General features: G+C 44.5%; 1 protein-coding gene across 1 annotated transcript; it reads right to left on the bottom strand.

Annotated features, from left to right (window-relative positions):
- Positions 1-1,601: 1,601 nt before the first annotated feature.
- Positions 1,602-21,995, bottom strand: PLIN1 (perilipin 1). The gene is made up of 6 exons (XM_032233143.1): positions 21,951-21,995; positions 20,297-20,498; positions 18,925-19,007; positions 17,791-18,025; positions 10,413-10,585; positions 1,602-2,014 (listed from the first exon to the last, which is right to left on the bottom strand). The coding sequence occupies exons 1-6, from the start codon at positions 21,993-21,995 to the stop codon at positions 1,676-1,678; spliced, it is 1,077 nt and encodes a 358-aa protein (XP_032089034.1). The 3' UTR covers positions 1,602-1,675.
- Positions 21,996-23,264: the final 1,269 nt, after the last annotated feature.

Below are 23,264 nucleotides of genomic sequence, written 5' to 3'. Positions count from 1 at the left end.
CCAAAATTAAATCAGAGTCCAAGGCAAAGCATTCCTTAAAGTTCCAATTTATTAAGAGAGCCATGTTGGCACATCTGGGAAAACCTGAATCTGAAAGCTTCCCGGTTTCCCCTACCCAATTGAAAGTTCACAAACTTGCCCCACATCCACCAGCCCATCATATGGCCCAACCTCCCACTGCCATGCTGGCAGTTCCACCTATCCAGTTCCAGTTAGGTGCAGAGGTGCAGAGACAAAGGATGACCTTGGTTTTCTAGAAAGGAATTTTGTTTGGGCTACATAGCATCTAACTCTATACAATCCCCCCCTCCCATTTTCCCACAATAGAAAAGGCATAGTAGAATATTAGAAAGTGTGGCAGACCAAAGATCCAAAAGGAATATGGTTGCAGGCCTGACATTTGGTACAATTGTCTAAGAAGCATGGAATTGTCTTCACAAATCTGGTAAAAAGTGGTTATTTTATTGGAGAATTTTTAAAGCTGTGCTAATAAAGCTTGCATTACAACAGTGGATGTAATTGCTGAGGCATGAGGGGCACAGCCAGGAGAGATTTAAACTAAATCTTTTCTGCTTATATGCAGTACATTTAAGCAGTACATTTAGCAGAAGAGTTTGGTTGCCTAGTTGCTTCATTCTCATAGCCCAAAGCCAGAGTGTGGTTTTGTGCATTGCAGCGAATCCAGCCAGCCATGATTCGTGGCTTAGTGTATCGATTGTGATTTTGCAATCTTTGCCATAGCTAAGTGAGATATAAGATTTCAGCCTTTGGAATTGCTGAACTGTGGGTTTAGCCTGTTGTGCGAAGTCATCTAACAGTAACATATAACGCAAATATGGAGACTCTCAATCATCCAAGTCATGGTCGTCCCAAATGTGCTTTTCCAAAAGGCAATTGGACTTTCTTGGGGAGGGGGGGGTTTCCTTTGAAAATGTTTCCTTTCTCATCCAAGAAGCTGTTGTGGTCTTCCAGTGGCCAGCAGAGCTGGTAGCAGATTTGGACAGTGAGGAGGTTGGGGAGGAACCTGGGCCAGTCCTGGAGTCTGGGGAAGGCTCTGATGAGGGCTTTGTGCTGGAGGCAGAGAGGGGGCCAGAGCCGTATGCTAGTTATCAGCTACCTTCAGAGTTAGACATCAGTGGGGCAGAAGAACAGCTGGAGCCTGTTCTCAGTGTACACATGCGCAGAGTTGTCAAACAAAGGGAACAGCTAAAGAGCAGGGGCCGACTTGGGAGTAAAGCCACAGGTGGATGATAAATGACCCCTCCCATAGGGAATAAAAGAGGAGCAAAAGGGGAGTGGAGTTTGCAGGAGACAATTAGTTTGCTTCATTGGTCCGTGACTCTCCGAGGCTCCTTGCTAAGTGTTGAAGATATCGGCCTGGCAGCTCTCCAAGCCAGATAAGGTCTGTGACTGTATATTCACCCTTGAAAGACCTTGCTGGATGTGAATGAGAGGAATTCACAGTAACTTAATAAAAATGGTTTTTTTGTCAGGAGTCTGCATTGTGGTTTGGGGAAGCCTAAGTCAGAACAGAAGCAAAGAAGCTTCTTGGATGCAAAGCTAAACTTTTTCAAAGAAAAAAAAACACCAAGCAAACCCAGTTGCCTTTTGGGATAGCAATTCACACTTAACAAATCCTAGTTTAGCTCAATGAGCAGCAAACCCACTCACTGGCTTAGTCTTTCTTGATGGCGGAGTTGTAGAGTCTTGCGAAGTGTGTCCTCATGTGGGTGGTTTCCAGGCTGGACCGAAACAGGCCTTCGCTCCATCTCCTGCTGCTGGAAGATTTCCAGGCCATAGCAGATTCAGCTTCCGAGGGTGGGCTTTGAGGAGGGGTGAGGGGCTCATCAAGATTGAGGAAGGGAAGAGGATAATGTCCCCGGCTAGACCGCCGTTCTTGCAGCCTCTTGCTCTCGGGAGTAACAAGCCGGGCATCATCTTGTCCTAGGCAAGATTCTGGAGGACCCATCACCATGGTTTCCTCTTCTGTCATCACAGCCCTTGGGAAGGGGAACTAGTGAGTGGAAAGTGGAAGAAAGAGAGGGAGGGAGGGAGATCCCTGGTGATTCAAAGAATGATTTGCTCTTCCCCAAATCTATGTTTTCCACCCAACTCGAGGTCATACTATCAATAACAATGGCATTTCCGGGACTTTGATACAATTCAAGGTTTTCGTCTTTCGGGAACATTGTTTTCTATTCTTGGTTGGTAGGGAGTTTGAAGAATGAGTGGCCTATGTACATTTGTCCGTCTGGATTTCCCCTGAGTGTTTCCTTTGGGAAAAGAAAGAAGAAGAAGGGCTGGTTTTGTTCAATCTGCTTGGCTAAAATTATATACTTTGTGGGAACTTAACATAAGGCTGTGATGGTGAACCTGTGGCACGCGTGTCAGAGGTGGCATGCCGAGCCCTCTCTGTGGGCATGCGTGCCATCGCCAGCTCCTCTTCTGGTTTAAAAAACAGGGTGTTTTTCTGCCTTTTTTGGGGCGTTTTCAGGGTGTTTTTCTGGCTGTTTTCAGGCCCAAATAAGGACTGAAAATGGCCTGAAAAACAGCCCAAAAAACAGCCTGAAAACAACCCAAAATGGCCTGAAAAATGCCCCCCAAACAGGTATGCGCGCACTGGCCAGCTGGTCTATGGGTTTCCAGTGCTCCTGCGTGCAGTGGTGGGTTTCAGGCGGTATGCCCCAGTACGGTTGTACCGGAGCCTGCCCGGAGCACCAGATACCGTTCGGGTATGGTGCTCCGGAGGGCCCGCCCAAGCTCCTTACCTGTCTTTTAAGGCTTCCACGCTTCCGTGCACGTGTATGACACATACAGCGCCTGTGCGATGCTCCGCGGAGCAGCTGGTGCATCCCGGAGGCTCGCGGGGGCGCTAAGACACATGTACATGTGTGCGCGTGCACTGCACGCATCCATGTGGACGCTGCCGATCCCATACCGGTTGGAACGGGATCCGGAACCCACTACTGCTTGCGTGTGCACATGCACATGCATGCATGTGTGTTCCGGTTTGGGCAGTTGGTACCCAAAAGCTTCGCCGTCAGTGTCATAAGGTATGTTACAGTGAATCAAGCCATTGTGGTGAGCCATCACTTTGTCTAAGCCTCTCGGGTAGAACACAGGCCTTGTCCTTGGTTCCTCTTCTGCAATGAGGAAGCATGTGGTGTGAACTCAGCCACCAGCTGCCAAACTCCGTAAAAAAAAAACCCTGCTATTAATAGTTGTTGGGGGGGAGTGTCAGCTGCTCAAGCTGACACCCCAACAGCTAACTTGCTTTTCTGCTATAGTCTAGGATCCTGATGGGCAAAGGGTAACAGTTGATTGCATGCATTTTTTAAAATCAGGTTGGGATACTCAAGGGTTATTTAGTTTAGTTAATGGCAAATGAACGGTTGCTTTGGACTAGATAAACATTAGGGATGGGAAACAGCTCGCAGCTGAGATGTAGGCAGGCAGTGCTAGATTTAGTTCTCAGCAACCGAAGGTGGGACACTCCTGTCTGAAATGTTGAGAGTTGACGGCTGTGACTTAAATTCTAGGCAAGATTCCTTCCTTAGCAGCCAAGTGGAAAAAAGAGAAGAAATTGTCACAATGAGAAAGAAATAAGTAGTAGAATGCATTCTATTCTATTCTATTCTATTATTCTATTCTATCCCATCCCATCCCATTTTTCTTTCCTCCTCCTCCTCCTCCTCCTCCTCCTCCTCCAGAGTTGAGTTGAGTTTTACTCTACTCCATTCTATTCCATTCTCCTTCTTTCCTCCTCCTCCTCCTCCTCCTCCTCCTCCTCCTCCTCCTCCTCCTCCTCCTCCTCCAGAGTTGAGTTAGATTGAGTTTTACTCTACTCTACTCCATTCCATTCTCCTTTCCTCCTCCTCCTCCTCCTCCTCCTCCTCCTCCTCCTCCTCCTCCTCCTCCTCCTCCTCCAGAGTTGAGTTAAGTTGAGTTCTATTCTACTTTACTCCATTCCATTCCATTCCATTCCATTCTTTCCTCCTCCTCCTCCTCCTCCTCCCCCTCCTCCTCCTCCTCCTCCAGAGTTGAGTTAGATTGAGTTTTACTCTACTCTACTCCATTCCATTCTCCTTCTTTCCTTCTCCTCCTCCTCCTCCTCCCCCCCTCCTCCTCCTCCTCCAGAGTTGAGTTAGATTGAGTTCTACTCTACTCTACTCCATTCCATTCGCCTTTCCTCTCCTCCTCCTCCTCCTCCTCCTCCTCCTCCTCCTCCTCCTCCTCCTCCTCCAGAGTTGAGTTAGATTGAGTTTTACTCCTCTCTACTCTACTCCATTCCATTCCATTCTCCTTCTTTCCTTCTCCTCCTCCTCCTCCTCCTCCTCCTCCTCCTCCTCCTCCTCCTCCAGAGTTGAGTTAGATTGAGTTTTACTCCTCTCTACTCTACTCCATTCCATTCCATTCTCCTTCTTTCCTTCTCCTCCTCCTCCTCCTCCTCCTCCTCCTCCTCCTCCTCCTCCAGAGTTGAGTTGAATTATATTATATTCTATCCTATCCTATCCTATTTTCATTTCATTTCCAAGGTTTCATAAAAAGGATGCTAGAGACCAAAACCAAACAAGTGCTTCCCCATTGAGCTACTGCCTCCTCCCTCTTCAGAATGTAGGAAAGTTCTTCACAGCAGGTTGGATTAGATTAGAATAAGAGTCCATCTTGTTCTGTATTCCTTGCCAGAAATGGCTGAGCAGATGCACCAGGAAGTTCCTAAGCTAGAACTGGACAAGCACTTCTCTTCCACTCTTCCCTTTTGGAGACTGACACTAAGAACACAATGCCTACGATTCAGAAGGTGGCATTCAGCCATGCAAGCTGTTCCCTTTGCATCTGCTGAGTCCCCTTTTCAAGTCAGCCCCTTCGGTGGCCACAACTAACAATTAATTATGTGTTGATTAAAGTGACATCCTTTTAATTCAGTCTCAGAAAATCTTGGGTTTTGGCTTCAAGGGAGCAAATTCAAGAAACATACAAAATCTAGTCCTTCCTTCCTTCCTTTCTCTCTCACTCATCTATTTTTCCTTGCTTCCTTTTCCTTCCTTCCCTCCTTCCTTCCTTCCCTCCCTCCCTCCTTCCTTCCTTTCTCTCTCACTCATCTACTTTTCCTTCCTTCCTTCTCCTTCCTTCCCTCCTTCCTTCCTTCCTTCCTTCCCTCCCTCCATCCCTCCCTCCCTCCCTCCTTCCTTCCTTCCTTCCTTCCTTCCTGTCTCTCTCTCTTTGTGTGTGTTTACACATTTTATCTTCCTGTTTCAAATCAGTAATCCCAATGGACTTTGAGAAAGACGTTAATCAAATCCATGAATTACTATATAAAGCCAGTTAAAAATAAAACAGCCTTTTCACCTTCACCTCCAAATTAATGTCCCGGAGATGGAAAAGGGATCTTTACTAGAGATTAGACTCTCAAAACAGGACACAGCTGAGTTAGATTTTCTTCACCATGATTTTCCTTCAGAAAGGAATCAAGCCAAATGTTAAACCTCTTTCTGCAGGGAAAACAAAACCTATAATGGGGAAAGAGCAGAAGTGGGCTTCCCATAATTTAACAATCAGTTTGCCTAGTGAAGAACCAAAAATGTGAGCACTCAGGCGCTTCGCTCGTGCGCACCTTCTGTGCTTGTGTGCGGCTCAGTGTTGGGTTTCAAAATCTTTTAGAACCTATTCTGCCTGCTTTGGGGGAGTGGCTTGCCGGCCATGTGACTGGGTAGGAGTGGCTTGCCAGCCATGTGACTGAGTGGGAGTGGCTTGGCAGTCATGTGACTGGGTGGGCATGGCCAAATTGTAAAATGTGGTGAAACTCACTTAACAACGCTCTTGTTTAGCAACCAAAATGTTGGCTCAGAAACTCTGGCATTTGAAGCACGCAAGTCTTAAAGCTGTCAAGTTACAAGACCCTCTCACCCCTAACCCTTTCGAAACCCCCCCCCCAGGGGTATTCAAACTTGACAGCTTTAAGACTTGTGAACTTCAACTCCCAGAATTCCTCCTCCAGTCTTGTTGGCTCAGGAACTCTGGCATTGAAGCGTGCAAGTCTTAAAGCTGTCAAGTTACAAGACCCTTGCACCCCTGACCCTTTAGAAAAAAAACCCTAGGGGTGTTCAAACTTGACAGCTTTAAGACTTGTGGACTTCAACTCCCAGAATTCCTCCTCTTGTTCTTCATCTTGATGATGTGCGGACGGGCAGGGGGGGGGGAGAGAGCTGGAACTGGTTCTAAACGGCATGGTAGATTTGTGGAACCTCTTCTATAGAAGAGGTTAGAATTGGGAGGAACCCAACCCTGGTGTGGCTTCAAACACATGGCTATTTCATGTGTGCGGCTTCCAGCACACCTTCTCGGGCAGCCCCAGTGAGTAGAGCGGGCGAGGCATGGAAATCAGCTGGGCTGCATGGGTGGGGCGAGCGAGCCAGAGCGTGAGATGTATAGCACCGGAGCCACTGGTCGGAATTACCCGATCGCCCAAACCAGTCCGAACTGGCAGCAACCTACCTCTAGGGAAGAGGCACATAGGACCTATTATTGGTTTCTAAGAGGTAGCTTTTTTTAGCCAGGACTTTGTCCTGATTTCTGAACCAAGAATCCAGACTTATTTTGTCTGCCCAAAATCCGGATAGTGGCTCAGGAAATGGAATGCGGAGAATCTAGGAAATAGCTGAGCAAGGATTATTATGTGGTTTCTCGGCCAAAAAGGATCCAAACCTCACTGAAATCCTGGTTTGGCCTTCTTAGATAAATGCAAACTTTTTAAAAAAATTGTTAAATTTGAATACTGCCCAAGGTGCTTGCATTAAGTGTAACGTGTGCAATTAAAAACCTAAAAATTTAAAACCCATATAAAATACAGTACCTCAAAAAAAAAAAAAAAAAAGCCAGTTAAAAACAAGAGTAAAATATGTGAAAAGTTAAAAGGTGAGGAGAAGGCTATCCAGGTGTCAATTGGCCCCAGGGTTGCATCCTGCTCAATGAGCTCCGTGCTGATTGGCAAAGCCAAGTCCTCAAAGACCAATGAAAGACCAGGATATCAGAGGCCTTCTTACCTCATGGGGTGAGGGTGGGAACCATAGCAGAGAAGGTCCTCTTCCTGGACCCAGCCAGTTGAAATTCTTTCGCCCAGGGGCAGGGCCGGATTTAGATGAAAAGAGGCCCTAGGCTATTCCACTTATGAGGCCCTTTCACCTCCCATTTTTAAGTTTGTAAATTGCATGAGAGACAATAAAATACATCATTACTGTGATATATATCAATATATATCAATATATATAGCTGGCCTCCCGACGGAGGGCGGCTCTGCTCTGCGGCAAAGGCAGTGAGGCCAGCCGCCTCCCCTGCTGTGCTCAGCTGCCCGGCTCCGGCCCCCTCGCCCTCACCTGCCTGGCCGCTGGTGGGCTCCGCGTCGACGGGGCGGCTACTGGGAGCGGCTGCGCCTCTCGCCCAACCGCCAGTGCCGGGAACGTGGGCGGGCTCCCCAACTGCCGCGGCGCTGGAACGATCTTAACTAATACATTTTTATGTTTGTTTATTAGTCATATGCGTAGAATTTATCCTTATTTTTGGTTCAGTGTTTTAGTGTTCACTGTTTTTAGAATAGTGTAATTTTAATTTTGCTAACAAATTGAATGTAGGCCCCTCTTGATCTTGAGGCCCTAGGTTGAAGCCTAGTTAGCCTATAGGAAAATCCGGCCCTGCCCAGGGGTCTTCGTACTTGGCAACTTTAAGACTTGTGGACTTCAACTTCCACAATTCCTCTGCCAACCCAGAGAATTCTGGGAGTTGACATCCATAAGTCTTAAAGTTGTCAGGCTTGGAGATCCCTGCTTTAACCGATGTGATCCATAGCATAAAAGTCTTAGAAGACTTAGGATAACTTTATTGTCACTTTGAATGTACACTAATTGGTATATATTAAAATGAAATTTCGCTGCATACAGCTCTTCAAAGGGTTTCCACCTCTTGTTTACACTACATAAACATGACTAAATAAATATATAAATACAAAATGATGCATATACCCAGTGGTGGGATTCAGCCAGTTCACACTTATTTGGGAGAATCGGTTGTTAACTGTCTAAGCAGTTGGGAGAACCGGTTGTTGGAAGAAATCTCATTTTGCCTTTCCCCCCACTTTACAGGGCTAATCCTATAAGGAAGACAGGAAGGAAACATTCTGGTGTTTCTAGTCTAATCTTTACTGCCCTGCTTACAGAAACTGCCTCTCCGGTTAAGCGCCCATCGACGTGAGTGACATTGAGTTGGCCATGCCCACCCAGTCACATGACCACCGAGCCAAGCCTACCCAGTGGGTCATTAGGGCAGAGAACCAGTTGTTAAATTATTTGACTCCCACCACTGTATATACCCACATATATTATATGATCTTCCCTATTAATCGGGTGAGATGGGTTGACATAACCGGGATAAGATGGTTTCCAAGGTAACTTGTTCCCATGACATGTAGGACGTTGACCAACACCTTGAATTAGACTGGAAGCAAAATGTAGCTCCTTTAGCCAAAGTGCTACATGATCCCTCAAGTCCTGAGAAATTCTCATTCCATACTCCAAACTACTGAATAACCCAGACAAACTCCAGTTTTTATATTTTGTACCTGTGGAATAGCAACACATCTTGGAGAAAGATCTGGAGAGAGTACTTGTTTCTTTTTAAAGTATAAATTGAACATACATGCCATCTGAAATAATTTCTTATGAGATGGGCAGTTTTATAAATTAGATAGATGGCAGATAGATAGATAGATAGATAGATAGATAGATAGATAGATAGATAGATAGATAGATAGATAGATATAGATGATAGATAGATAGATAGATAGATATAGATGATAGATGATAGATGATAGATAGATAGATAGATAGATAGATAGATAGATAGATAGATAGATAGATAGATAGATAGATAGATAGATATGACAGGTGGCTGGATGGGTGGCCTAATTACAGACAATCACCCTTGATGAAATATAAGAGCAGCCATCAATCAACTGGAGTTTTTAGTAGTAACTTTCCAGGATGGGAACTCAATCTAAGACACAAAGTTCATTTATTTCCCCCACTTTTTTGTCCATTGATATGTTAATATAGGTAGGTAGGTAGGTAGGTAGGTAGGTAGGTAGGTAGGTAGGTAGGTAGGTAGGTAGATAGATAGATAGATAGATAGATAGATAGATAGATAGATAGATAGATAGATAGATAGATAGATAGATAGATAGATATGACAGGTGGCTGGATGGGTGGCCTAATTACAGACAATCACCCTTGATGAAATATATATATATAGATAGACAGACAGACAGACAGACAGACAGATACCGTGTTTCCCTGAAAATAAGACAGGATCTTATTTTCTTTTGACCCCTGAAATAAGCGCCTTATTTTCAGGAAGGTCTTATTATTTTTGAGATGCAGGAGACAGCAAACATGATCACCTCATGGCTGCTGCTTTGTTGCAATATTTTTGGGGAGGGCTTATTTTTGGGGAAACAGGCTGGATGGAGAGAGGGAGGGAGGGAGAGGGAGGGAGGGAGAGAGAGGGAGGGAGAGAGGGAGGGAGAGAGAGAGGGAGGGAGAGAGAGAGAGGGAGGGAGAGAGAGGGGGGAGGGAGAGAGGGAGGGGGAGAGAGAGAGGGAGGGAGGGAGAGGGGGGAGGGAGAGAGGGAGGGAGAGAGAGAGGGAGGGAGAGAGAGAGAGGGAGGGAGGAGAGGGGGGAGGGAGAGAGGGAGGGAGAGAGAGAGAGGGAGGGAGAGGGAGAGAGGGAGGGAGGGAGAGAGGGAGGGAGGGAGAGAGAGGGAGGGAGAGAGGGAAAGAGGGAGGGAGACAGATGGAGAGAGGGAGGGAGGGAGGGAGGGAGAGAGGGAAGGAGGGCGGGCGGGGGGGCGAGAGAGAGAGGGAGGGAGAGAGAGGGAGAGGGGGAGAGAGAGGGAGGGAGGGAGAGGGAGGGAGGGAGAGGGGGAGAGGGGGAGAGGGGGAGAGAGGGGGGAGAGAGGGAGGGAGAGAGAGGGGGGAGAGAGAGAGAGGGAGGGAGGGAGAGGGGGGAGGAGAGAGGGAGGGAGGAGAGAGAGGGAGGGAGAGAGAGAGAGGGAGGGAGAGAGAGGGGGGAGGGAGGAGAGGGAGGGAGAGAGAGAGGGAGGGAGAGGGAGAGAAGGAGGGAGGGAGAGAAGGAGGGAGGGAGAAGAGAGAGGAGAGAGGGAGGGAGAGGAGGGGAGAGAGAGAGAGGGAGGAGAGAGAGAGGGAGGGAGGGAGAGGGAGGGAGAGAGAGGGAGGGGAGAGAGAGGAGGGAGGGAGGGAGAGAGGGAGGAAGGAGAGAGAGAGAAAAAAAAGCTGTTTACTGCTAAGGTACTTCTTGGTCCAAAAACTTATGCAAATTTTCTCACCTAATCCTATGGCACCTTACCAAATATGAGATCCACATAGCCAGTTTCAATCCTGTGTCCTTGGTAACCTGGATGGCTTGGGATGTCGGTCTGAAAGCAAGCTGGGAAAATGCAGCAGCTAAAGATTTGATGCTTGCAAGGGCGCTGGAAGGAGGCATCTTCTCTGAGGCACATCCCGCTGGAGACTTGTGGACTACAAGCAAGAAATTTGGAAAACTGTATAATTAATACACCAGACCGTTGTTCTCCTATAGGTTAAAATAAGTTAAACGACTTGATACGTTTTTCTGCCCATGGCTCTCAACGTGTGGTCTGTGGACATCTGGAGGGGCCATGATGTCATCACAGGAGGTCTGCAAAGGCTTGAAGAAATGTTAAATCTTAAGTCTTGGGAGGTCCATGGCCACAAAAAGTGTTTAAAAAGTGTCCATGGTGAAGAAAACACTGAGAACCGCTGTTCTATGTCACTGGAACTTCTCTGCCTATGAGCAGACTTCATTACAGATGATTGGGAACAAGCAGATATTTCGGTATCTCACGTAACCTACATTTAATTTCGTCTCTTTAAAGACCGCAGGCTTCTTCCAAGCAGTGTACCCCACACTGACCTCTCAAGCATTTTGAGTAGGATAGAATAACAGAGTTGGAAGAGACCTTGGAGGTCTTCTAGTCCAACCCCCCACTCAGGCAGGAAGCCCTTCATCATTTGAGACAAATGGGTGTCCTGTCTCTTCTTAAAAACACCCCGTGTTGGAGCATTCACAACTTTTGGAGGCAAGTTCTTCCATTAATTAATTCTTCTAACTGTCAGGAAATTTCTCCTTAGTTCTAAGTTGCTTCTCTCCTTGATTAGTTTCCACCCATTGCTTCTTATTCTATCCTCAGGTGCTTTGGAGAATAGCTTGACTCCCTCTTCTTTGTGGCAACCCCTGAGATATTGGAAGACTGCTATCATGTCTCCCCTAGTTCTTCATTTCATTAAACTAGACATGCCCAGTTCCTGCAACCGTTCTTCATATGTTTTAGCCTCCAGTCCCCTAATCCTCTTTGTTGCTCTTCTCTGCAGTCTTTCTAGAGGAGGGTTGGTTCCCACATGGGGCTCATGCCCCACAGTGGGGCAATTTGGTTTTTTTTATTATTGAAAATTTTGAAAAAAAAAACTTTTACAAATATTTACCTCCCTCCCCCACCCTCCCCCCAAACCCTCCCAACCTCCCTCCCCCTGGCTTCCAGAACCAATACAGGGTATAAATCTTTAACAAAGATATTCTAAGACAGTGTTTCTCAACCTTGGCAACTTGAAGATGTCTGGATTTCAACTCCCAGAATTCCCCAGCCAGCGAATGAAAGTTCTAAGATAAACTTAAAAAAAGGTTAGTATCATCTTTCATTGAGCTTTTAACTCCGCTTTGCTACAATTTGATTTTTTTTTTAATTCTGAGGTGTGACATTTATTTATAGATTAGCAATGAGGAGGTTTTAAATAGACATGAGATTAATGTTGAAATTCTCTGAGGTTTAATACAACTGTTCACATGGTAATAAAAGAAAGTTCTTAGTATGTGTCATGTTTTGCTGTGTGAACTTTCTACTGGAAATGGATGGCAGAAGAGTTCTTTGACTTAAATAATTTAGTACATTAAAAAGATTCCGATCATATTTACAATTATGACATCATTATCTTAAATAAAAGCTTACACATTAAAGTATATTTATGTACCCAGCTAAATTTATGATATTTAATAAATTAAGATGTAACTCAACTCTCTCCTTCCCAAAACCCAATTTACAATGTTAGCTGGACAGACAAGCAGTTAAAAGGGCTCTTATGTTTGCTTTAATGTTGAAAGTTCTAAGATAAACTTAAAAAAAGGTTAGTATCATCTTTCATTGAGCTTTTAACTCCTCTTTGCTACAATTTGATTTTTAATGGGGGCAATTTGAACCTTGTTTAAACCAAGTTAATGGCCTTTAAGGCTTCCTCCACATGAGTTCACTTTTTGAGTGAAGTAAGAATTGTATGTCATCAGGATTTTAGAGATGCTTTGGTGGGGCATGGCCAAAAAATGGTTGGGAACACTGTTCTAGAATCTCAACATCTTTTTTTGGGGGGGGGGGTTCAGTGTCAATCCAGGAACATTCTTTCATCCAATGAAAGAATGGAACATCAGCTTTCCACTTCTGCAAAAACAACAACAAAGCTCCTTCCACAATTCTGATAACTTGGATTTTGAAAACGTTGGCTGTTGTGAAAGGTACGAGTTTGTATGTGGTGTTGAAAAGGAATTCAGCAAGTTCTTTAACAGCCTCAAAGAAAAGGAGGTAGGAATGTTTCTAGCACCACCTTGTGGAATGAGGAGTATTGGAGTGTAAGAAATTGCAACCATTTAATCTCACTTTGTTGACCAACCCCAAAATGTCTTATGAGAAATCAGGACTACAACATTCTAATTCCGAAACCAGAAAGTACCCAGGTTTCATTTCCAATAAACGAAATGAGTTTATGAAACTAACAAGACCAGCATCTCATAATAAGGGAAAACTCTGGCTGCCCAACAACATATGTTGTTGTTGTTTGTTTCTTTTTTAAAAAAAGCAAAAATAAAAGATGTTTTCTCTCTTTATTTGGATACAATATTTGGAGTGAAACCAAAACAACAAATGATGACAGATTATATCCTCAATCTGATTTGTGTCACTTTTTAGTTCAGACTTTGGCAGAGAGGCAAAACTGCCTAATTTACATTCTGTTTTTGTACAATGTTATTAAAGTGGTTTTTTTTAAAAAAAGGAAAATAAATGTGAATACAAAGTAATATCAAATAAGAAGAAGAAAGACAATAAGACAATACAAAGAAAGCCAAGTGCAAAAAACTAACAGAAAAAAAGATACTAAGGAGTAGTTTTTGATCTTTCTTACAGCAGTCATAAGCACAACTACAAATTTATCTCTTAGTCTATGGTTACAACGTAATGTAGGAAGTTATCACTCAGCCCTCTCCCAGAAAAATGAAGTATCCTAGGAAATATTGAAAAGGCAGAATATTTCTCTGGATGTGAAAAGAAAGAAACATGTTTTAAAAGACAGAATAGCTGCCTGTAGCTTCCTGCCCATCCCCACTTCGTCAATGGGCCATTAAGAAGGCCAAGCTAGTCCACTTTACATAATAAAGACTTCTCCACTTCAGCTTCAGGGGATGGGATTAAGGAACTTTACCCAACTCACCACATGGCATCTGAGAACTCAACCAAACCTGGATTCAAAACACAGCCTAGAGAGTAGCCCCTGCATGGCCCTATGGGAGTCTGACAACCAATCAGAATACATTTCTTACACAGGAACAGGAAACAGAGAGGTGGGACTGAACAGGTTATAAAAAGCCTAGCAAGCCCCTCCCTCAGCCCTTCTCTTCTTCTCCACCAACATTGAAGCATGTGATCACCTTTTCTGTTCAGGGCTCAAGCCATGTGGTCCTGTCCACCATTAAAACCACCTTTCCAAGCAGCCTCCATGTCTCCAGTGTCTTTTCCCCCACTTGGAGCCGAACCCTTCATCAGTAACAACACAATTCTTTTCTTTTTATAAGGTCCTGTCTAACCATCAGAACCATAAATCATGTCCAGTTTTTCCTGTTCTATGCAAAAAGTCCATAAAGAATTTCCAGTATGTAATAAACATATTGTCTTTTTAAAAAAAAAAAAATCAAAGAAGTCAACTTAGTTATCTCAGCAAGTTCCATTACCTTCACCAACCTTTCCATCCCGCTGCAGTTATAGTCTAAAGCAGCGTTTCTTTATCTCAGCAGTTTGGCTGGCTGAGGAACTCTGGGAGTTGAAGTCCACATATCTTAAAATTGCCAGGGTTGAAAAGCTCTGCTCTAGAGCTCTGTAAAGGGAAAAGGTACTCAGCATGCTCCCTACACTCAAAGGGAGGAAGGTAAACATGCTCTGATGACAATACCATATGGGCAGTTACTCTCTTGTGTCAGGAACAACTAAGGACTGGTCTACTTTTTGAAAGCATTATTTGTTTGATGCCTGCCCAGTTCAAAGATAAAGGATATGAAGCTAGTAGAAGAGGATCTTGAAATGGTCTATTAGGAGGGCAAATTGGGCATATAATCTGTGCGGGCAAATTCCTTAGAACTATCAGGTGATGGAGCAAGCACTTTGAGATATTTATGGAAGCCCACCTAAAGCAAACGTAAAGTGAGATTTGGCCATTAAGTGTGAAACCTACTGGGTCAGGCTGGACAGCCTCTTAGAGCCCCTTTACTTCTCTATTAAAAGCCACATAGACAGAGTTGGAGCTTGCAAAAGAAACAGGAAGCCAGTGCCTAACCACAAGATGTCCCTATGTCAAAAGCCTACGTCAAAAGCCTATGTCAAAAGTCCAAGTTTCAATTAAAGTTCGTTAATGACACGTACTCCATAAACAAAAGGAGAAGTAAGATCCCATCTCCTTATAAGGTTTTCTCCTCAAGGTAACCACTAAGAAATGTGTTAAGTATTTCCGTGTTGCAATGCTTTTGAGAATGTATAAGAATGCGTGCTTCGATAATGAAGGTTGTTCAGAACTTGCAATGCTAGCCATTTCGCTGGCTTTCTGAACCTGGCTGCCAAATAAACTTTTCCTGTGTCCTGAGAAGTCTAAAGCCTGTCATTTTCTGCAACACACCTAGATTCAGCTAGACCGGAGTTGTTAGATCGGGTAATGGAAAGGCACAGAAGGCTAAAGGCCGCAACAGCTCTTTGTTAACGTACAACAAGTAAGAACAATCCAGTGAAGTTTGAGTCTGACACCAGCCCTTTTATAGGGAGCTGTCAGACCCTTCGACCAATGAGATTAAACCTCTGTTCCCGCCGGAACAGAGGACCTTGGTGGAAACCACTATAGCTGAAGCAAGTATCTAACAGGGGTCATCAACCTTAAACACTCAAAGAGCCATTTGGATCCGTTTCCCGCAGAAAAGAAAACCCTGGGAGCCACAAAGGTCCTAACTGGAAGCTCCCCGTTCAATTCTGGAGCTGACCAGAAATTCAGGTCCCCCCACCATAGAGTCTCCTCCTAGCGCAGCCTCCTTTTTCCTCTACCTGTTGTGACAGAAAGCCCTATAGACTGTGGAGCCGACTGGAAAACCTGCCCCTTACCATAGAGTCTTATCCTGGCACACTGTGCTTCCCCTCCAAAAAACCAGAAACTCCTCTCAAAATTGTGGCACTGAACAGCAACAGGGAGCTGCAGCAGAGGGATGAAAGAGCCACATGCGGCTCCAGAGCCGCGAATTGCTGACCCCTGAGCTAGACCAGTGATGGTTAATCTTTTTGTTGTCGCGTGCTGAAAGTAGGTGCCCCAATGTGCGTGTCCCACCTCCATGTGTGTGGCCCATGTATGCGTGCATGACCCCCCCATGTGTGTGTGACCCCCTCCCAGTGCTCCCACTGTGGCCCCTTTCATGCCCCCTTCCCCCTCCCATTTTTGGCTTCCAGTTTGGGGCATGTCCAAAAAGGGGCAAGGGGAGGAGGGGCGCTTCCCTATTCACTGTTTCCAGAATGGGACTGCAGGCCAGATCGAAACATCCCCGAGGGCCACATGCAGCCCGCAGGCCTTGAGCCTGACACCTTTAGAGCAGGGGTGGGAGACGATGACTCCTTTATGACCTGTGGCTCAAGGAATTCTGGGAGTCAAAGGCCACAGATTGTCAAGGAGCCTTCTTCCCCCACTTCTGCTTTAGAGAATAAATTCAAAATACTAAATTGAAAAAGGTGCCTGCAGATCGTCTTCAACTTACAACTGGTTGCTTAATGACCATTCAAAGTTACCACGGACTAACCCCCCCCCCCAAAAAAAAGCATTTACAGCCTGCTTTCGAGATTTGGATGTTTGCCCCCTCCCCATGGTCACATGACTGCATTTTGGGTGCTTGGCAACCAGCCCACATTCACAGCCCTTCTCGGTAACACTATTGGGTGTTTCCAGCACAAAACACCCTATAGTGAACTGTTGTGACTCAGCAGTTCTGCTGAGAGTTTTTTCGGGATACAAAATTCAGTATGCAGCTGGGGCTTGTGGGAGGAAGTTTGGAGATAAAAGGAGGGATGCTGCCACGCCCCAGTTGCTGGAGTCAACGTTGTTCCTTCATGTGTTCCGTGTCTGGTACAATATTGCTTGCTTATTAATCGTGATTATGCCTGTAACACTTGGATAAGTGCTTTGATATTTCATGTAAACCTGACCCGTGCAGAGGGTGGAAGAACTGCAGCGTTTGTAAGAGCTTTTGTTTTGAATTCTTATCAGAGAGTTGTGTTTATGTTATTTCTGGGCTCGAAGCCAGTTTGAACTGAAAACTGATAAAGAAAAGTCCTTTTTAAGTTTGCCTGCCTGCATTTGTTAATGAGCCGTCAAGGGGGGGTCAGAACAGTGAACAATGGCTTTGCTTAAAAAAAAAAAGCTACATTCCCTTTATGACTGTCACATTTGCTACTACTTCTACAGTTATGTCACTTCCAGGTCGAAGGGATTAGCATCATCATTGCCCAGGGAATGCCCACGTGCCTCCCCCGTATCCATCCTTCCCCTTGCACCTGTGTGGCAGAGACCCAAAGGCCATCTGCCTGACGGGAGGCGCCCATGCATGCACGGTGGAGCTGGGCTGGGGCGAAGGCTGGCATGCCTGCAGGGAGGACTCTTTGGAAATCAATAGGAATGACACTGCCAGGAAATCCCCATTGAGGAGCAAATACGACAGCCTTGAAATATCTTGCTAATCAGAAAGCTGGGGTGCATATGTGAAGTTTTTCAGCTCCAAGATGAGATTTTTTACCGTGGCACGACAAAACCGCGCTCGACTAAAGCGCGCCCAATTAAAGCGCGTCGCTGACGTCATCAACAGGGCGTCAACAGCGAGCGCGGAGAAAGAAGGGCGCTTTAAATAGCGCTTTGAAAGCAAACCGATTCAAGTTAAGGTAAGGGTTAGGTTTAGGGTTAGGTTTAGGGTTAGGGTTAGGTTTAGGGTTAGGTTAGGGTTAGGTTTAGGGTTAGGTTAAGGGTTAGGGTTAGGTTTAGGGTTAGGTTAAGGGTTAGGGTTAGGTTTAGGTTAAGGGTTAGGGTTAGGTTTAGGGTTAGGTTAAGGGTTAGGGTTAGGTTAAGGGTTAGGATTAGGTTTAGGGTTAGGTTTAGGGTTAGGTTTAGGATTAGGTTTAGGGGGGTTAGATTTAGGGGGGGTTAGGTTTAGGTTTAGGGGTTAATTTTAGGTTTAGCGTTTACAGCGTGCTTCTGTCTCCACGCTGTTGTCGCCCTGTGATGACGTCAGCTACGCGGTTTCGTCGAGTGCTCTTTAGTCGAACGCGGTTTTGTGGTGGAACCATTTTTTACAATAGATCAAGCATTGTATTCACCTGAATTGGGCTTCGTTTTCCGATCCACCACCTTCTCCAACTTCCCAACTGCAGAGGTTTTAGCCACCTGGGCCACTTGACTGCTCTTTGCATTCTCTGTCTTGTTCTTCAGGCTGTTCTTGGACTGCTTGTTATTTTCAGCAGACAATCCTAAGACTTTGTCCAGGATGCTCATGACAGAGCATATCACATAGTGAAGGTGAGCCAGAATGGTGTCCTTCAAATCAGACGTAGCCTGTGGAAGAGGAGGAGATGACAGATTAACAGAGTTGGAAGGGACCTTGTAAGTCATCTAGTCCAACCCCCCCCCACTCAAGCAGAAGCCCCTACACCATTTCTGACAAATCACAGTCCAGTCTCTTCTTGAAAGCTTCCAGTGATGAAGCTCCCAGAACTTCCGAAGGCAACTTCTGTTCCGTGGGTTGATTGCTCTCACTGTCAGAAAATTCCTCCTTATTTTCCAGGTTGAATCTCTCCTTGATCAGTTTCCATACATGATTCCTTGTCTGGCATTCAGGTTCCTTGGAAAATAGCTTATGGAAAATAGATAATGGAGAAGGTGCTTTATGGCCATTTTACATTTTCAAGCAAGACAAAGGATCTGTCTGATAGATTTAGCAGAAAGGCAAATAGGAAGAAGGAGATGTCTAAAAGTTCACTAGGCTAGTATAGTCCTAATGGAAAGTTTGGCAGCTTCTAGTTGTTGTTGTTACTTGTGAAGTCGTGTCCAATCCATCATTCCCAGCATTCGGCTCTTCTCCAGGGAGTCCTTCCTTCTCATTAGGTGGCCAAAGTACTTGAGTTCAATCTTCAGGATGTGGCCTTCTAAATAGCAGTCAGGGTTGATCTCCTCTAGGACTGACCAGTTGGATGGCCTTGCAGTCCAAGGGACTCGCAGGAGTCTTCTCCAGCACCAGAGTTCAAAGGCCTTAATTCTTTGGCGCTCAGCCATTCTTATGGTCCAACTTTTGCAGTTTCTAGACAGACCCCAAATTTAAGTCATGAAAGCCTACATTTTTGAGATTAAAGCTATACTTGGAACACGGGACCAGGATGAAATAAATGCAGCTAGGTTATAAATCCTGATCTAATTCACCAAGACAGTTTGCTTCTACTTAAAAAAAAAAAACTTACTTCCTCCACTGGTTTTTGAAGGATAGGTATCTTCTTCTCCAAATGATCCAAACCTTGACATGCCAAAACATTGGCTGCTGCAACTGAATGAGAGAGGGGGGGGGGGAGGGAGAATGTCAAAACAGTGATGGAACAGAAAGGATGGTTAGACACTGGACTACTTGATTTTTGTGTATCTTCACAAAAATTTCACCAAGATTCATAGACTATGTTTGGGTGGTGCATTAAAACCACAGTTACATGACATGCTACCATGTTACAAATTGCATTCCTCATCTTATTATTATTATGTGCAACCCTCAGTTTGGAGAATGGAGCATTTTGGAGAATTCGAACATGTGCTATCCCTCTTCTGGACTATGTCCTTCCAGAGGTTGTTTGAGGGTTATCCAGAAGCCAGGTTTGCAATTCTGGATACGGCACGAAACAGCTGGGCTGCTGCTAGAACACTTCAATATTATCAGTTTTGAGCTTCTTGACGAATGTATCGTATCTTTTCATGTACACTGAGAGCGTATGTATCAAAGACAAATTCCTTGTGTGCCCAATTAAACTTGGCCAATAAAGAATTCTGTTCTGTTCTGTTCTGTTCTGTTCTGTTCTACTCTACTCTACTCTACTCTACTCTACTCTTCTGGAAAATCTCTGAACTATCTTGGAGTGGTCCAATAGAAGCACGGTTCAGAGAAAGAAGAGAACTATATGGAATATTGTATTTTCAACAATGTTTCCCAAATGTGCTTTTCCAGGAGGCAGCTGGACTTTCGTGTTTTTCTTTTTCTTTGAAGACATTTTGCTTCTTACCCAAGAAGCTTCTTGAGCTCTGACCAGATGGTGGAGAATGGAAGGATTTATATTCCTTGCAGAGAGCTGGTCATTTGCATCCTTTTCCAGAGTCATTGACGGCTATTTGGAGACTCAGCTGACCTCAGGATAACCTGAGTATGACCTGAAGAAGCTTCTTGGATGGAAAGTGGAAGATCTTCAAAGGAAAACAAGAAAGTCCAGTTGTCCACTGAAAAAGCACCGTTACGACAACCATGACCTGGATGACTAAGAAACTCCATAGACATTTTCCGCAAAATGTCTTACTTAGCAATACTTCAAGCCATGATGCTTGGAATTCAAATGTGCAAAAGAATTGTAGTCAAAGAAAATGAAAATTTTACTTATGAAGTCACAGAAATAATAGACTGTAATTATTTAATTCTCCCCCAGAAAATCCAGAATACGTGCACCCACCTGGGGCACTACAGAGTGGACGTAAAGATTAAAGCAGCTGATACTGTGAGAAATGAAAACGTGTGTGTGTGTGTGTGTGTGTGTGTATGTGTTTGGGTCTTTTCCAAAATGAAGCTTGTGCGACACTTACGTTGAGGCTCCAGCTTGTGTGCCACAGACTTCACACTCCACAGAGCCAAGGAGCTGGCATCCTGGAGAACTCGCTCACAGGTGGCACATATGGATGCCATTAAGGGGTGAATCTCTTTGGCACTGGCATAGGTCCTCTGGAGACTGGTGAGGGCTGAATTCACTGTGGGAAACTGCAGAACTCTCTGTAACACACTGCTTTGCTGTTCAAGGGGAAAAAAATGGATGCAGATATAACTAGAGTTGCATTATAGTCAGAGGTGGGTTCCTGCCACTTCTAACCTCTTCTATAGAAGAGGTTCCACAAATCTACAGTGCCGTTTATAACCGGTTCCACCTCCCTCCCCCTGCCCGTCTGCACATCATCAAGATGAAGAGCGAGATGAGGAATTCTGGGAGTTGAAGTCCACAGTCTTAAAGCTGTCAATTTTGAACACCCCTGGGTTTTTTTTCTAACGGGTTAGGGGTGCAAGGGTCTTGTAACCTGACAGCTTTAAGACTTGCGTGCTTCAAATGCCAGAGTTTCTGAGCCAACATTTTGGTTGCTAAGCAAGAGCGATATTAAGTGAGTTTCACCACATTTTATAAGTTCGTCACGCCCACCCAGTCACATGACTGCCAGACCACTCCCACCTGGTCACATGGCCGGCAAGCCACTCCCACAAAGCAGGCCACACCTACAGAAGAGGTTCTAAAAATTTTTGAAACCCATCACTGATTATAGTCATCATTTTCTTTTAATGACCCCATAATCCCTTGCAGTCAAGGACTACCTGTACATTATAACATGAAAAAGGAATATAAATATTCGTGGGGCTTGACATTTAGGCTAGGGAATCTTTTCTTTTGTCATTTCACCAGCAGAGGTAGAAGACCTGGCTCACATCCCATTTGATAGTTGCCTGTATAAGAGGATGAGAGATCGATATCTTGGTCTATGTACCAAACAAAGGACCCATTGGGATCCCCATATCAAAACAACTTCTTATGTGCGGCCAGAACTGGAAAATAACATTTAACACAGCACAATATTTAAGCAAAATGGTTCGGTTGAGATTGGCATATGTGGGACTGATTGGGGTAGATTGCAGGGGTGATACCGAAATGAAATTTTTATCATATTTTATCTATATCTTAAATCATCGTAGTCTATTCCAATTTCATTTAAAATCGTATTTTATTCCAATTTCATTTAAAATTATATTTAATCAAATTCCATTTTAAATTGCTTTTTATCAAATTTTGGTAATCAATTGGAACTTTGCGCTTCGATATGGCCCAAGGGCTAATCAATAAAGACTCAAAGTCGTTTCACATTATTTCCAATCCAAACTCTTTTCTGTAACAGTGGCCTGGGTTGCGATGTTTCCAATGAAATAATGATGAAACACCACATCAGTGGCTTTTTTGAAATAATAAATAGCAGACATAGTATCTAATTCATCCAAAATTAAAATTTGCTTTAGCCTGCAGAACTGGATCAGGCCCCCTTAACCTGTTGACTAAATGACTTTTTAAAAAGACATTATTCCCCAGTAGTATAAATGGTGTCTCACCAGACATTTGCTGATGTTAATGAATTTGTTTTAGCCATTTTGAGAGTGATAATTATAGCTTTATTATCAAAAGGAGGGTCCCATGTTGGGACAACTTACCTTGCGGCTTCCATTCTGCATTACTGGTTTGTTTTTGGCTGACATTGTGGCGCATTAGCCTGCAACTAAATCATGGGATACGTATAAAATGTTGCATAATAGAATAGAATAGAATAACAGAGTTGGAAGGGACCCTTGAAGGTCTTCTAGTCCAACCCCTTGCTTAGGCAGGAAACCCTATACCACTTCAAACAAATGGTTATCCAACCTCTTCTTAAAAACCTCCAGTGTTGGAGCATTCACAACTTCTGGAAGCAAGTTGTTCCACTGACTAATTGTTCTCACTGTCAGGAAATTTCTCCTCAGTTCTAAGTTGCTTCTCTCCTTGATTAGTTTTCACCCATTACTTCTTGTTCTGCCCTCAGGTGCCTTGGAGAATAGTTTGACTCCCTCTTCTTTGTGGCAGCACCTGAGGTATTGGAACACTGCTATCATGTCTCTCCTAGTCTTTCTTTTCATTAAACTAGACATACACAATTCCAGCAACCGTTCTTCATATGTTTTAGTCTCCAGTCCCCTAATCATCTTTGTTGCCCTTCTCTGCACTCTTTCTAGAGTCTCCACATCTTTTCTACATTGTGGCGACCAAAACTGAATGCAGTATTCCAAGTGTTTGCCTTCCCAAGGCATTCTAAAGTGATATTAACACTTCCCGTGATCTTGATTCTATCCCTCTGTTTATGCAGCCTAGGGCTGTGTTGGCGTTTTTGGCAGCTGCTGCATATCTAGGGGTGATGTAGGGAAAAACGGAAACCCACTATCAATTAATGCTCAGTTATCCCACAAAGGAGTAAATGCAGGAGAGTTTCAATAAACCAAAGAAATTATATCTTCACATGGCACTTAGGTAGGCTATGACATTTTTGGCCACAACACACAACAAGTCCCCCACCTTACAGCAACTATAAAAAGGAACAATACAATGACCACACCTTTTCCCTTCAAACTTTCCCATGATAGGGGTGAGTTCATAATGTGAGTTGTATTAAGGATATGAAAATTAATTAATTTTGCCATGAACAAAATGAAGAGGGGGCCAACCTAGTTTCCAAAACACCTGAAGCAACGGATGAAACTCATCAAGGAGGGATAAGTGATCAAGGAGTGAAGCAACCTAGAACTAAGGAGAAATTTCCTCTGGCCCAAAGCTAATCCGTCTCAGATGGGTTCAGTCCGAACCTGTTCCTTCCCATTCAGACCCTACAGCTAGAGGAAGCTGGCTACAAAAACTGTTCAGCCTCTGTAGGAAAGCCAGTTCTTTGCATGCATGACTGAATCCTGAGGATTTTAGCTAGGATGGGGAAAAACAAGCTC

Source organism: Thamnophis elegans, chromosome 16 (genome assembly GCF_009769535.1).
Source record: "Thamnophis elegans isolate rThaEle1 chromosome 16, rThaEle1.pri, whole genome shotgun sequence".
Classification (NCBI taxonomy): domain Eukaryota; kingdom Metazoa; phylum Chordata; class Lepidosauria; order Squamata; family Colubridae; genus Thamnophis; species Thamnophis elegans.
Note: the sequence above shows the minus strand (reverse complement) of the source record. Positions and strands in the feature narration are given on the sequence as shown.